Raw genomic sequence first — 14608 nt, forward strand, 5'->3', positions numbered from 1 at the left:
AGTTAAACTGCTACCGTTATTAATCCGTAACCGGCCGCCGTCGAAAGCTGTTGTCTCCGGTTTCGGTGAAGCCCTTCCTTCCGGGGGTGGATAGTGTGCAGCGGTCTTGCGGCGGCCGTCGCCGGAAAGCGGTGGAGCAACTTTACGTGACGGCCGTCATGCATTCGGCGGCAACTACGTTGGCGGGAAAGCGCGTTGAACGACCTGGGATTGGTGTTTGCCCCACCGGGCCGCTTCCTTTTCCCTAGTTTTTGTCCGTGCTCCACCGGCGCTACTGGCCGCCCCGGAGGCTCATCCGAAGCGGTAATATTTCCGCTAGTTTTCTGGTTTGGAGACTGGAGCTAGTAGACTGTGGAAGTCTGATGATCAATAATTCCCCTTCGCCCTCCGTAGCCACTCTCTCCATTCGTTCCGAAATTCGTCTCTCTTGGCGAAACAAACCGGCCAGCCCGATCCTGGAAGCGTATTACGAGGCCGACAATGGCGTCCTGCACTTCCGCTACTGTATACATATATAGCGCCCTATATACCAGCGGGTGCCGGCTAGCAATGAGACCGCCGCCCGAAATTGGTCCCATTCAGTCATTCACTCACGTCCTTACTCTGCAGGCCTGGTCCCTGGTCCACTGGCCATGGAATACAGATTTCAGAGCGTGTCGGACAAGAGGCGGATTTAATAGATTTGGAGGTCACTACAACCTTTTTTCCAGTAAACAGTTAATGTTCTACCATAAAGCGCCGATATGCTAGGAGTATGAGTAGGAGTGGTCCATCAAGCAAACTAACAACATGCAGCCACACAAGACATCGCAAAGCCTATAAAACAAGAGAACGGAAGTACGAGTTCTTCAAAGCACAACTTATAATTGCTTGCTGCACTATCCTGTGCCACGGGCCCACTATTTACTGTTTAAATAAGTTGTTAGAATAAGAGTGACTCTTAAGTAATTCTTGTGGCTGAATTTTCAATTATGATCTTATCGTGATACGCTTGTGTCGTTCAAACCTTTCAGAAGGACGTAATTCCCTTTAATAGTTTACAATCAAATCGAAATTACGGAAAATGTGTTTTACAGAACGCGGTGCGTGGTCACTACCAGCCGGGTAATAAATAAAGTGCCATCTTCCGAAAATGTTATGTTCAGTGCTCCGTTACAGAAAATTACTAATAACTGTCCAGTTCTCACGCTGCCAGTGGAAAGACGATAATTAATCTAATATCTAACTGCACGAACCAAATGGCAAGGTTTAGATCCGCAAAACAAACTGACAGTGATGCTAACAAACAGGCAGTCAGGCTAACAAACTGATAACAAACAGTGTTTGTTCCAGTATTTCTACACTTGGTATACTCGTACACGTTGTACGCCCAGACCATTGCCGTTGCTCTAGGTGTGCGAGAGGAATGAAAGAACCTCTCGCACACTAAGAGCAACGGCAATGCCCAGACAAATGTATCATCGTTTTGAGCAATGAATCGAGCCTTGCAAAGGTGATCCCTTCCGCGCCAGCCGTGCTGCTGACCATGACGGGAAGCAGAGTCCGTCTTGTTCATGCACCAACCCGCTTTGAATCAAGGATTGTAAGAGAAAAAAGAATTTTTTTACCGCGGGAAAGGGAAAAGGTCATTCCGCACCCTTCCCGGCCATGTCGTAGTGTCTTTCGCCTACCCGAGTAGGATGCCGGATACATATATATGGCGATGATACTCATAAGATCTGCTGCCGCAACCGGGGGATTTGCCGTATGATGATCGCCGGCATTCAGAGGATATGCGTGGAAACACTGTATTCAGCAGCGAGCTGCCCACTTCACCTTATAGTTCCTTATCAGTATCGGACGGTATACCGGACTAGCTAGATTCACAGGATCGGCAAAACCAGACAGCGCATGACTGTATGATTTTGCCTTATATTTATGTTTGACTTTTACAGTAGAAGGGGGAGTTTAGGCTATAAACCGAATTTACTAATCAGTATCAGTATCTTTGGTACTTGGTCATTGTTGCTTCTCGTAATCTTTTATTTCTGATGTGTTCTCTCACCAGACCAAAGTATATTGTCGCTCAAGCCGAGTCTAATCGTCACTAGAAGACTTGGACCGAAAAATATTTGTCTATGGGGCTTCAAGCGAAACCCAAACATTGAGAAACTTATAGATTCAATTACTACTCTAGTTATTTTACGCGTATCATTATTTGAAATTTATTTATTTGTTAATGAGTTTGCCAAGTCCTGTACAGTATTTTCAATAGATCAGTTCTCCTTGATTCTTTGGATTCCTGATACGTGTATGCATCACCGCAAGTGATATTCGGGATCACTTTCTGCCAATGACAAAATGGCGAAGTCGGAGCGCCGAACAGGGTTGGAAATTCAAGATAACCTTTGTGTCCGAAGACTCGGGGTCCGTGTTTGACTGCGCTTCGCGTTCTGAAATAGAACAGTGGTTTCCCTAGATTATCCCACATGCTTGTATTGTGCTCCAAGTATTAGTTCAAAAGTTGTTGATGTAAACTATAAACTGAGGCTATAGTTGTGCTTTCGTTGCTACCTTGCTAGCAAAGGTCACCGCAATATGCTTAAATCTGTCCTGTGCGTACCCAGAATTCGCAAAAAGTCCATCCAGAAGACATCACTCAAAGGACGGCCAAAGGTTGTGGGCGCCAGCGTCGGATCGGGCGTGGCCAGCAAACGCTGATATAGTCTGTTAACACTGCGACCAAAGCTGCTCTCCCTTAAGCATCCAACACGATAACCATTTTCCGGGGCGGGCTGCAATAATTTTGTTACATGAAATTTGCGGCGCGAGTTTTAATTATCATGCTAACAGCCTATAGTTAACGCTTTCTTTAATTTCTGTAGATCGACAGATTCCACGGGTCTCAGTAATGACGCGAATTAAGCCGATTGTATTCAAATTAAATGCGTGCAAACTGCAAAAGAGTGTCTTTGATACGTGGTAAACTGCCCAAATGATAAGTAATTAGTCATCAAAGTAATAATATGACGGTAGCATGATATAATATGTACTAATACTGATTAAAACGAGGTTTTTGGCAATGACTGAGATGCCGGAAAAGTTTCAAATATCTAATGGTAAACGATTTCAACATTAGTACAATTGCTGTATGGGTATATGGTATACATATTTTTAAATAGAACTATAATTAGTTCTACTCGTGGAATAGTTTTGAAAAGTCTTTCACATGCATCGTACCGGCGATTGCTATCAAAAGTTGCACTGGCGTAGGCCAGCGCTAAAACTGGCAGTGCGCTTGCGTACAATAATTAACCGATGTGTCTGCTGCGTGTACTTACGCCGCACCTTTAATTTCCATTTTGACTGTCTTAGATAATAATAGTTCTAGACTACCTGACGGTGAGATCAAATCTGCACGCATGCAGATTTGAGACTAGCAACCACTTTGCAAGAATCAATCATTTTACTGCTTATAATATATAATAAAAATTGTGCAAGGAAGGCAGATATTTAGTATTAGCCAGCCGTTGTGAACGCTGGTATTTTTGTTACATTCATTACTATATTGTATTTTGCAAGATTATATTCAGGATGAATTTTTAAAATTTACTTTATCCAACGAAGTATGCGTAAATTGAAAATACAGGTTATAATTCCAGAAAGATTTTGCACTGGGACTCTTATAAAACAATTTCCATGTATAAGTCTACGATTAATCCAAGTGCAAATTGGGCTTATAGCTTGTACAAGGTGGAAAGTTAACTGTTGTTTTACGATTGTACAATTGCCTCACTTGTCAGGTAAGTGGTTAGTGATGTTTTTGGTGTCTACTAGCTACTGGGATGACAACCAACAAGGAAACTAAATTTAAAATTAATTCAAAACCATGTGCAATTATGCACGCGCGGTAGTTATAAAATTTTTAATTTTGTTGATGACTTACAACTTGATCGGACAAAAATGACCCCGGTGTCCCGGCCACACGCTTGGCATGCTCCACCGGTGGTTGTGGATCCATGATCAGCCAGCTGGAATTTAGCGGCAGAACCGACAGAACCAGCCAAAGAAATACACATAAAAACCGCTCCAGCATTTCGAATTAATAACGTAACGTTTCACTTCCTACGAGTAGACCCGAGATAGCTCAAAAGTACTTTTAGATGCTTTATCTGCTTACCACTCCGATGCGCATTATATAGCCACTGAATGTACCCGGTGTCCCAGAAAAGCGTCACCTTTCCGGTGTGGGCACTCCAGTGTATTGAGCTCGTTAATGGGATCTTATATTATAGAATTATGCTTATAATTAAATCTGCGTGTATGTACCTAGCGTTTACCCTGAAAAGCAGTACGCAGTTGCGCCGGGAGATCACAGAAATTGATGATTAAGTAGCAACATCACGAAGAATTACCGATCGTCAATACAATTCGGAAAGTCACGTTATTTTCTATTCGGTATTGACGTCCATTACAGGATCAAGGTCACGGTCGCCATGTCATAAATGAACTAAATTGGTCCGGCTAATTTAAGGTAATATTTATATGATTTTTCTTCGTAATCAGAACAATCCCCTTTTATGACAACAACATATGCGTGTATTTAATAAAATTATGCGCAGTCAACAATTTTTTCCTCATTGCGTTCACAAATTCTCGAAAGCGATATGACCATGGCCGTAATACGTGAATGTATCCTGATGCAGCATGCTTGTAAGCTTTTATCACGACAGGAAGGACGCCCCGTTCCGCCACTCCCCGGAGCAGACCGTTGGTAAATGTCATAAAGAGGAGCCGGTGCTGGCGTTCATTTTCTCGTTAATCAGATTGACGACACCTTGTACGTCCTGCTTGCGTCCGATCAGCTGCACCATGATGAGCGCGTAGGATACCAAAACGGTTGAGATCTGCGAGAAATTCGGTGTCATAAAACCTTCGGTCGTTTCATAATCGAAATTGGTATGAATTTGTTTTCAATGATATAATAATCATATATCCGGAACGGTTCGGATATATACGAATATAACGTATATAGCTTATGAATACGAATATAGCTTATGAACTAGTTGCAGTGCATCTGTGGAATCATGTTATTTTCTCGCGATACAGTTATTGGTTACATAACTTACATCGGTGGAAACTGGAAAATAAGGTAATAGATTCCCTCATGATGACTATTCCGTTTTCGTTTCGATATAAAGCTAAGTAATACCACATTAAAGGTCATAAGTTTCTGTTTTCCATATTAATACGGTTCGTTGTATTTTATAAAGTCCTTTAATAATTTCGAGATGCTTTATTCATACCTGTATGAACTATGGAGTACGAGTACGTACTTATTCGAAAGCGCAAGCACTTAAATTGTTATTGATCTACAGAGTATGGTGAAACGAAACTGTATAACTCATGCAGTAAACCGTAAAAATACCATAAAAATTACAAATATTATATCTTTGTAGCAGAAAACGTGGAAACCATTTCAGTTAATGTATGGCTTTGTGTGCAAGCAAAAACACATTTCTGGGGATTTTGTAGGATATGCTGGATTAATTTTTGAAAGGTTAATCTGATGCTCGTGCCGATAGAAAATAACCCCGGTATAACGGCCCAGTGCCGCGCTCTCGTCTGTATAAAATGCATTACCTGTAGTATCACTATTTCTTTCTATAAAACAATAATTCTTGGATTCTACGCAAACTGCCCGTAGAGTAGAGCGCGGCGATGGATAGTTTCGAACTTTCGATTAGGAACATAAGTCGACAGCACACTGAAAGCCGAAGGAATATAAATAGCGGAAAATAAAGCACTCGCAATTTGCGGGTTAAAGTAGTACAATATTACAGATACGAATTTATTGAATATACGGTACTTAATATTACCGTTAGCACAAGATTTCTGGTTATGAAGAAAAACTTCCATCCCGTAAAGGCTTCCGGTCGGTACGAGATCTTGGATACTATCAAATTCAGATGTGTCATCGTTTTGCTTGTTATCTGAAGAAATAAAAATCATAGTCACTACACCATAATATAATATATTGACCATTGGACTGTTTATATTGTACTGATTCACTAATTCGGTGAAGCCAAACACATACGATGCTTTCCAAAATTATAATTAGAGAAGCACGTGTTCGAAGCCGTTTTCTTATTTTGTCTCATGTGGAACTAGAAGAATGCATTCGATGAATAAATTGTTCCACGTGCGTATTGATAATGAGCTATGATTGTAGTGGTTTAAAATTTGTTTAATTTTAAAATTTATTTATGACGTAAGATGACCTATGACCTTTTATTATGACCTTTAGACTAAATTAGGGATGAATTTATTTTGTTAAACAGCGCTTCTGACACCAGTTTATAATGTACAGATCGCGTTGTCCTGACGTTCTGATTAACCCCGGCCCTAACGTCGGTCATTCGCGCAATCTTCGCGGCAGCCAATGTATACTTCCATCTTAATTATGGGCGGGTGTTTCATATCGAGGTCACGGTAATGCACGCACGTGTCACAAGTGTCGGTAACTTGTAACTTCATCGGTAGAGCAACTGTTGGCGCATGAACATAATTAGCACGTTTAATTTTGGCATTTCGCGTATGTGCGCAGTGCCATGAAATGCAGCATGTCACTTAAATAGTTTTTCCGTTTAACGTTGTAATTAATGTAGAACAAATGTAACTGATCACACAACTGGCACGAAAAGAAAACGCCGGACAACAGTTATTTTGGTGGGAATTCTCCTCTTGGATGCTGCGTTTCGGCGGATGACTTGGCGGTCGCCGAGTTCTTCGATTAAACGGTATCCAAAAATTGTATACCAATGCAAAATCGTAAGAAATGATGTTACTTTTAAATACGTACATGAGCAAACCAAGAAAGCTATAGCCGTATTAGATTTTACATTCAACCGCACGAGAAAATGCGGGCGTTGGCTGTGTGATCGAAATTGTTTTTAATTAATTTGTTTTGTTTTTCTAACGATCATATTCTATAATCAGTATGTAGAGTAAATTCGGTAATTTTGCTCTAATGGTAAGGTCCTGTCATACTAAAATATAGTGTCTGTTGAATTAATTATAGTTACTGCTGGTACTCCACGATATGATTTTTTACCTAGGAATTAGGTAGAAAAACTATATACGGCAAGAAACCAGCCAGTCAAGTGAGTAACGAGTAACGGAGTAAGTATTGATGCGGATTAGCACAGCAATCCAGCATAGTAATACGACCTCTGTTTAGGAAAGTGTAAGTATTACGGAAGCAAAGGTAGATCAAAATTGATATCTATATTCTCTGTTATCCGATCGTTTGTTACGTACAAGTACTACTGTTTGCTGATGCTATTTAATTCGATATTATGCGTTATTGTTGTAGTCCGAACTATACAAATACCAGAAACATTATCTCTCTATTTGGAAAACTACTGGTTGGCTACATGCTTTTGCATCAAAGATAATTCATCGAACGGGTTGCGACGTACAGAGTACCTTTGTAGATGTTATTAAAGTTATTCAAATACTGTAGTGCGGTGCTCCGGAAGTCGACTCGACTCCCGTTATACGAAACCATCTTGGGATGGATCGAAGACCGTACATAATTAAAAGTTCAAAGGTACGGTGGTACGACTCTAGTTCGCACTGCACAGTGATTTAGGGTTAGGAACATTTCTTCAATAAGATAATTTGCAAAACTGCAAAGTTACTTTCGAAACCAGGAAACAATATGTACGTGTCGTGAAGTCTAGAAGTTTACAACAGGAACAGAAATACTGTAACAGTCTCCACAAAAAACAATGGCTAATCAGGTAACGATCGACAATATTTAATAATTATTTCATAATTATAAATGTTAAAGAAAAGCTGGGAACGATCCGGAAGCTGGGATTAAAGGTGTAACGATTCTGGTCAATGAAACTCATAAAAGGTGGCCCGCGCGGACCCCCTTGCCAAGCAGTATCGAACTAAACTTTAAATTTCGGATATGTCGTAAATGTAATATACTCAGCCGAAATGTTTAAGGGATTTGGCCCGGTACATAGTGCCAAATTCGGGTACATACACGGGAACTTTCGCTGTCGCGCATTTTTAAAAATCGTTTTAAAATTTAAAAAATGGTAGGAAGCTGGTTCGGTACCAAAACGATCTTCATAGTAATGTGCATTTTCGTGCAAAATTTTAAGAGCATCGGTTCATAATGAGACTTTTGGTACACCTCCGCGCGTTTAAACTTTTTGAATTTCAGTTCACTAATAACTCCCGAACCGGATGTTGCGCGCACAAACGGTTTTTTCGCCTATGTATACGAATCTTTTGGCTACAAAATGTCATAAAGCAATGCAAAAAAGTGTTTAGGAGTGCGCAACAGCGAAAGTTCCCGTGTATGTACCCGAATTTGGCACTATGTACCGGACCAAATCCCTTAAGTATACAAATGCAAAACCAGAGCTTTCTTTTGAAAACTGGAGGAAGCGGTAGCCACGGCGGAAGCGGTAGCCCAGGACCATTGCCCGGAAACATTAATACAATGTAAACACTGAAGCGTATGTGTTCAGAGTGCTGTGTGTCCAGGATTGCCGAACATACAGGCACAGGCAGTCTTTTCACGGCTCAATATGCTCGACCCTTGATGTTCCTGACGAGGAACATCTTTTCCATAGTCCCGTCACGGTTTCCTAATTAAATAGTTTACTAAAGACGTTTGTCTGAAGTGCTGTTCAGGGACCATTGGAATTGTTATGCGATGCCTTGAGGCGTGCTATTTCCCGGCTGGGATTTATAAGCCCGGTATATATATAACCCAAATGTGCCAATAATTAAGTCCGCTTCAGGAGCGACAGGAAGTTTACATGCTGTATCTGTGTCGATCGATTTACATCAGTTTGTCGGCAGTTGCGCTTAGCCACCGATATCCACTGGATTAAGCTGAACTTGACCCTTAACGACCTCTCCATATTGCGCTCCTGCCGTTTTTTGGCTGACGCGCACATAAGGGAGACAAATAATTTCGCGCCACGCATGATTTTCAGTAAGTTTGCTTGTGCTGACAGTATTTCAGTCACGAATTCCATTACACATATGTCGTACATGGACAGCAACGGTTTTGTAATTTAAATTCCACTGATGCACACAGTGACACATGCAAATCATGGTTTACAACGGCCGGGTGACGGCAGTGTACAACATGGGTTAACGAATGAATGAAAACGGAATGCCTGATTCTTTTTCTATACATCCACTACACCTAGAGGCTCAAATGAATGGATTTGGCGCTCTCCTTTCACATGGCTTTGCAACAGTATTCTTGCAAACATAGTCAAACAATATAAATACGTTGGAGGTCAGAAAAAACAACAGTACTTATTCAGCTAAATGCCGTGTACAGCGTCCCGTGGGAGTGCAATGCTCCGTTCCCGCGGGACAAAGTAGTTCATTTGGGCGATATTCGCAGTACATTAACCATTTTCCAGCGATCAGGAGGAACTGCTGTTCCTGTGCTGTCAACTGGTGCAGAAAGCAATCGACTGCCGAGTGGCGATTACAGATCAAATCAGAAAAATGTCTCCGCAAATGGAACGATTTAGGTAATTGTGCTTTTGGCTCGGGAGAATGACCTTGTATACGTGCCCTTTTACATTTATGCCATGTTTTATCGCAGTGCGTGCTACACGCGTTATCTCATCGGTTTGACTTAATAATGTACCAATCAAAAAGCAAAACCTTGTCACAAAAAAAGCGCGAGTAAATTATGTTTATGATCAAATGCAGTTTACCGTTACCATAATACGGATAACAAGCCGACGCCTTGACCGTAATAAAGTAAATCATTATGACTGACATTTACGCGCCGGGAACACGTCAGTACAGTAAAACGTCGCACGATCCCATGGCCAGGCAGTATCTGTTTCTGCCGGACTGTTTCCGTTCTGAGATCTAGAAGGGATGATCGCGCCTGCGTATTATATATTAAACGGAAACCATATTAAGTGGAGTGTCTGAGCTAATAAAGAACCGGGCAACAAAAACGCAGCCGTTAATGTGCATCGACTGCGCCGACATTCCAACATTTTTGAACATCACCATGCAACTGCGCTTGGATAGTTTAACGGCAACCCGACCGACATTTAATCGACAAACAGCCCGGCGGTAAAAATAAATCAATTGATGTACAGATCTGACGAAGAGAGGTGATGCTCCGCGATGGTATGCGCAGAGGCTAATTTGTTTCGGGGTGAAATGTGGACACAAGTGTTATGACACAAATGCGACAACGTCATCACTGGGACGCAGTGGCCACTATCCCCGCTCTTAATTGCGCATTTAGCATGCCGGCTATTTACGGAATGGTTTAATCGATTTCACCGTGACCTGTGCAGTAAACCATAAACCTACCTCACTTTCTTCGGCATTATTCAAAAGCGGCTCCATTGCGCTCATTACCAAGCGATTTGTCGTGGCTACCTGCCAGAAAATCAGACCAATCATCAATAATTAGAAAATGAGAAAGTTAGAACAACTTTTGAAGTTGGATTATATTGTGGTTGTTGTCTGTATTTCACATGTCTATCGTTAATTTTTTGTTCTGTGTATAATCGCATTTTGTTGCATAAGCAAACCGTGATGTACGTCTAGAGGGGAAAATTAAATTGCCATTTTGCACAATATTTGGATTATACGAGTACAAACCAAATTTATATACTTCTATACGAGTATATCACAGGATTCCTGGGTCACAGGTTTCTTCAGATCCTCGCATGGTTCACCTCAAGTTATTTTCAGCCGTACCGCATTAAAAATACAGTACTCGTATAAATATTGACAAGCTAACCAACCTCTTCATGGAAGAGAATGCACGGAACGATGTACCCCGCCGGATACCATACCGCATGAATGAACAATCCAAAGGTCGTGTAAATCTGCTCTAGTGGTCTTCCCGCCCCGTAGATCACAATGGACCCCACATAGCCCACCGCACACGCAATATCCCCCACCAACGCCACGAACAACGTTACCGAGAACACATCATCCGTCCGCTCGGCCAACTTCCGCAGCCGCTCCCAGTCTCCTTCAAATTTAGTCAACAAATACACATGTTTATCGCGTATCAGCCAACCATTCATCAATCGCCACGCTGCAAACAATCCCAGCACGATGCTGGCCAAACAGATCATGGCCAGGTTCATGAGAATATTCACCGGGGAGGCCAGCAGATACCAGGATAGCAAGAGATTCCACAAGGGAATTTTCTGATTGAATAATCCCACCTCCACCTGCTGGGCTAATGTACTGGTGAAGTCCGTCTCCCACATGGCGAAATCCATCACCTCCCAGGCAATGACGAAGCTGAAAAGGATAATGGCCATGGCAATGATAATGCGGCACAAAAGAGTGCGTGCATCATGACTGCACTGTTTCAGCTCCACCGCCACGTCGCCGGCGATCTCCATGCACTCTTTACTGCGGTAGCGGAAAAAGACCAGCAGAATCGTGCTGCGCAAAATCATAATCCCGTAGCGGCTGTTGAAGATGGCGTTCTTCAGGGAGTTGATGGACTGATCCCGTCCGACACTGGCGTACCCGAACAGGATCTCCAGGACGTAGTAGCCGGCATGGATGAACACGAGGAGGAAGTACAAGTTCGCCAGCAGGGTGCAACTGAGTTGACCTTTGGATTGGGATTGCCGGCAGGAGAAAGTGTTGGTGCAGCGGTCAGGGAGGATGATGCGGGTCCGTGCCAGGACATTGGTCAGCTTGGTGACAATGCAATCGTTCTTGCGGGATGATGGGGAAAATGCAGGTAACGGCAGCAGTGCAGTGGCCGGCGTGGCCTTACTCATGATGTATTAGACACTGGATGGCACAAAATGCAAATGTGAAAGCACTCGGGTTTGCGGGGAGAGAAATTCCTGCAACTCCTGTGCTCTTATCGCTGCCGCTTGAATGGACAAGTGTATGTGTGCTTATGAACCAGGGATCAGGGACCTTATTTGCATGGAGTATTCATCGTTAAAAGTGCAGCAGCTGCTAGGAAATGTAAATGAACTCGGCAAAAGGCTAAATGGCCGCGCATGATATCATATAGGAATTCCACCAGGGAACATGACGTCGGATGCATAAATCAACGGTGGGGGCGGCGCTGATGCCTGGCGTAGCTGGCAGCCAATCAGTGCCGATAGAGTTGTCAAAGTGTGCGTGAAACGTGATTCAAGGGACGTGTGAAGTCGTACGCACGGGTGTGTTTCGATTGTGTACTAGAATCAGCTTTGGTATTCCAGAAGAAATTTCCCATGCGGCTTACTGATAAAAAAAGTTTTAACGTAACAATTGGTGTAAAGTTAGTAGTGACTGCTTTTATAACATGTACAGCGACGAGCGCCGACGACTATCTCCTCGAATGAAATTCGCACTTGACGGTGCACGGCGCTACATTTTCTTTTAACAAAAGGATCAACAGAACGTGATGCAAGGGATACAATGTTCCATTTTTCAATATTTTTTAAGGATGTTATTGCTTAAATGTATTGTACACTAATAATTATTAGTGTACTGTAATAATGGCAGATTATAATCTGCCATTATTCTGTTCAGATGGCAGATTATAATCTGCCATCTGAATAGGTGAAACGAAGCGAAGATTACATGTTTGCTGCAACAGTTGTCAGCAAAATTCTGGCTATCGAACAAACTGCAGAGTAACTCTTTTCCTGAGCTTTCTTCTATGATGATTAATTTTGAAAATGCGAAAAGAATGGGGTTTACAGAGTATCACTGCACTGTGGGCCTGTGGCGCATGTGTTATTTGCTGTACTTCCTTGTAGCAACCTCGCAAATATTTTACAATACTGCGCCTGCGCGACTACGAGTACGATCATTGCTTACGGAAGTCTTACAATTATAAAAAGTGGATCGACTTCATTGCTAATAATCAGTACATCGCATTGAATCCATGCATGTGCTTCCTTGTTTGTGTCTACACATGACATCCATTTACAAGGTTTTAAACACAAGGAACGCTAGATCTGCTAACAGAATGAAGTTTTACACGCTGTGTACATTGTACAATACAGCGTAAACCGTGTACTCAGTGGTATGCATCAGTTACCGCACCATGCAATATGCATATTAATGAAAATACTCGTACTTACTACACGACGTATATTTCACCAAGTATTTAATACTACATTTATTTATATATTAAAGTTTGCATGATGTACGGTGCATACATACGAGTAGTCGTACTGCATAAGGCTTGGATCATTTAGTACGAGTATCCGAATAATCCGAGCACCGGCTTTATGACTGGTGTGCATTGATGAGTGCAGTTTCACATGACCACACAGCTTACCCATTAATCATTATTACTATTACGTACTTTGTAGTACTAAAATGTTTGTAAACCATATGATTAAAGTCTATTGATAATTTTGTCCATAGAAATTAAGTCTGGTGCTTGAGACTGACGCTTTCTTAGCTACATAATTTATAAATAACTCGTGTGGAGTGTGAATAAAATCGTGGCTGCGAATTTTCATCGAGCCTGTGCGAATCAGTGAATCTGATTTTGCAGCCAATTCGATTTTCCTTAATTCTGCATTTGCTGCGGTTTTTACGTTATTTTTACGTTTTTACGCTGCGGTTTTTATTTTTTTACGTTGCACATCACAACTGAGACAGTCGACAAGTTTCTGGCCCGCCAATATTGATTCTTGTTTTTGTTGGAATATGGATGTCTGTAACTGATTTGACATTTTTCTCTGATCATTCTGAAAGCTTATACGGAAGCGAAACGATTTATACGATCAGTCTTTGATAATAATCACTTCTTTGATTGGTAGGTTCTTCGCGGCTCTGTACAATGCCGGATTTGCCTCGAGCTGGTCACTTACGACTGCCATGTGTCTTCCTGCTGTGGAAATGTTTTTCACGAAGATTGTGCGCAGAAAGTTCGGAAAATGGCAAAACGCCAACAACAGCCATCGTTATGTCCAATCTGTCGAACGTAAGTGCCCAAAGTGTGCTACTGGAAATCCGCTACATATTAAGCACAATAGTGCCATAGTATTGCTCTAACATTGCAATCATTCGTACAAAATAGAGAATTTACATCAGCTAAACTGGAAATGTCGAAATGAAAGTTAAAGTATAATACCCTCACTAAATTATTTTCTTTAACTTACACAAAACCACAGCGAAGAAAGATAAATAAGCAAAAGCGATGTAAAAGTAGCTCATTTCCGTAGCAGATGTTGGCATCGACTTGCAGCCTTGTTACTTTTGGAGTATTTAAGCAAAACTGCAATGGTCTACATATAGATATATCGTACAAATGCCTACTACATATACTCGGTACCAAACATGGTATGTAACCGTATGTGTACCACTTTACCCCTAGAAACTTAGTTCAACCTAAAATGCAAGCCTACGAGACAACTATAGAAGTCGTGCAATGATAATAATACACAAAAAGTATGAAATCGTTACTGTAATTGTACATATTACCGATCGGTGTACTGAGCCCATTGCGCTGCGGTTGTTGTAATGCATGGTGCACAGAGGTGTAACATCACACAGTAGCGTGTGTAATTTATAAGTGTAAAATTGTAAGGTAAACAGTGGCTGAACTTTAAAGGTC

At 41.8% G+C, this 14608-nt stretch overlaps 2 protein-coding genes across 3 annotated transcripts; both read right to left on the reverse strand.

Moving 5' to 3' along the window:
* Positions 1-2043: 2043 nt before the first annotated feature.
* On the reverse strand, positions 2044-4130 carry LOC129598559 (uncharacterized). The gene is made up of 3 exons (XM_055496531.1): positions 3926-4130; positions 2603-2774; positions 2044-2432 (listed from the first exon to the last, which is right to left on the reverse strand). The coding sequence occupies exons 1-3, from the start codon at positions 4073-4075 to the stop codon at positions 2320-2322; spliced, it is 435 nt and encodes a 144-aa protein (XP_055352506.1). The 5' UTR covers positions 4076-4130; the 3' UTR covers positions 2044-2319.
* Positions 4131-4540: 410 nt separating this feature from the next.
* On the reverse strand, positions 4541-12094 carry LOC129598530 (uncharacterized). Of its 2 annotated transcripts, XM_055496493.1 has the most exons (4): positions 10809-12094; positions 10369-10437; positions 5859-5972; positions 4541-4886 (listed from the first exon to the last, which is right to left on the reverse strand). In XM_055496493.1, exons 1-4 carry the CDS (start codon positions 11811-11813, stop codon positions 4761-4763), a joined length of 1314 nt encoding a protein of 437 aa, XP_055352468.1. In that variant the 5' UTR covers positions 11814-12094; the 3' UTR covers positions 4541-4760. The 2 variants fall into 2 exon arrangements, with proteins under 2 accessions (XP_055352468.1, XP_055352469.1); XM_055496494.1 differs by lacking the exon at positions 10369-10437.
* Positions 12095-14608: the final 2514 nt, after the last annotated feature.

Source organism: Paramacrobiotus metropolitanus, unplaced genomic scaffold (genome assembly GCF_019649055.1).
Source record: "Paramacrobiotus metropolitanus isolate TYO unplaced genomic scaffold, Prichtersi_v1.0 Parri_scaffold0000124, whole genome shotgun sequence".
NCBI classification, from domain to species: Eukaryota; Metazoa; Tardigrada; class Eutardigrada; order Parachela; family Macrobiotidae; genus Paramacrobiotus; species Paramacrobiotus metropolitanus.

What these genes read in the sequence shown, in the direction of transcription:
- LOC129598559 (XM_055496531.1), bottom strand. Translation starts at nt 4,075, where the DNA reads ATGCTGGAGCGGTTTTTATGTGTATTTCTTTGGCTGGTTCTGTCGGTT. An exon ending in CATTTTTGTCCGATCAAGTT is followed by an intron (nt 2,775 to 3,925) that starts GTAAGTCATCAA and finishes AAATTATTGCAG; the next exon opens with CCCGCCCCGGAAAATGGTTA. An exon ending in GGACTTTTTGCGAATTCTGG is followed by an intron (nt 2,433 to 2,602) that starts GTACGCACAGGA and finishes GTTCTATTTCAG; the next exon opens with AACGCGAAGCGCAGTCAAAC.
- LOC129598530 (XM_055496493.1), bottom strand. Translation starts at nt 11,813, where the DNA reads ATGAGTAAGGCCACGCCGGCCACTGCACTGCTGCCGTTACCTGCATTT. An exon ending in GCATTCTCTTCCATGAAGAG is followed by an intron (nt 10,438 to 10,808) that starts GTTGGTTAGCTT and finishes ATTTTCTGGCAG; the next exon opens with GTAGCCACGACAAATCGCTT. An exon ending in CCAGAAATCTTGTGCTAACG is followed by an intron (nt 4,887 to 5,858) that starts GTAATATTAAGT and finishes AATTTCTCGCAG; the next exon opens with ATCTCAACCGTTTTGGTATC.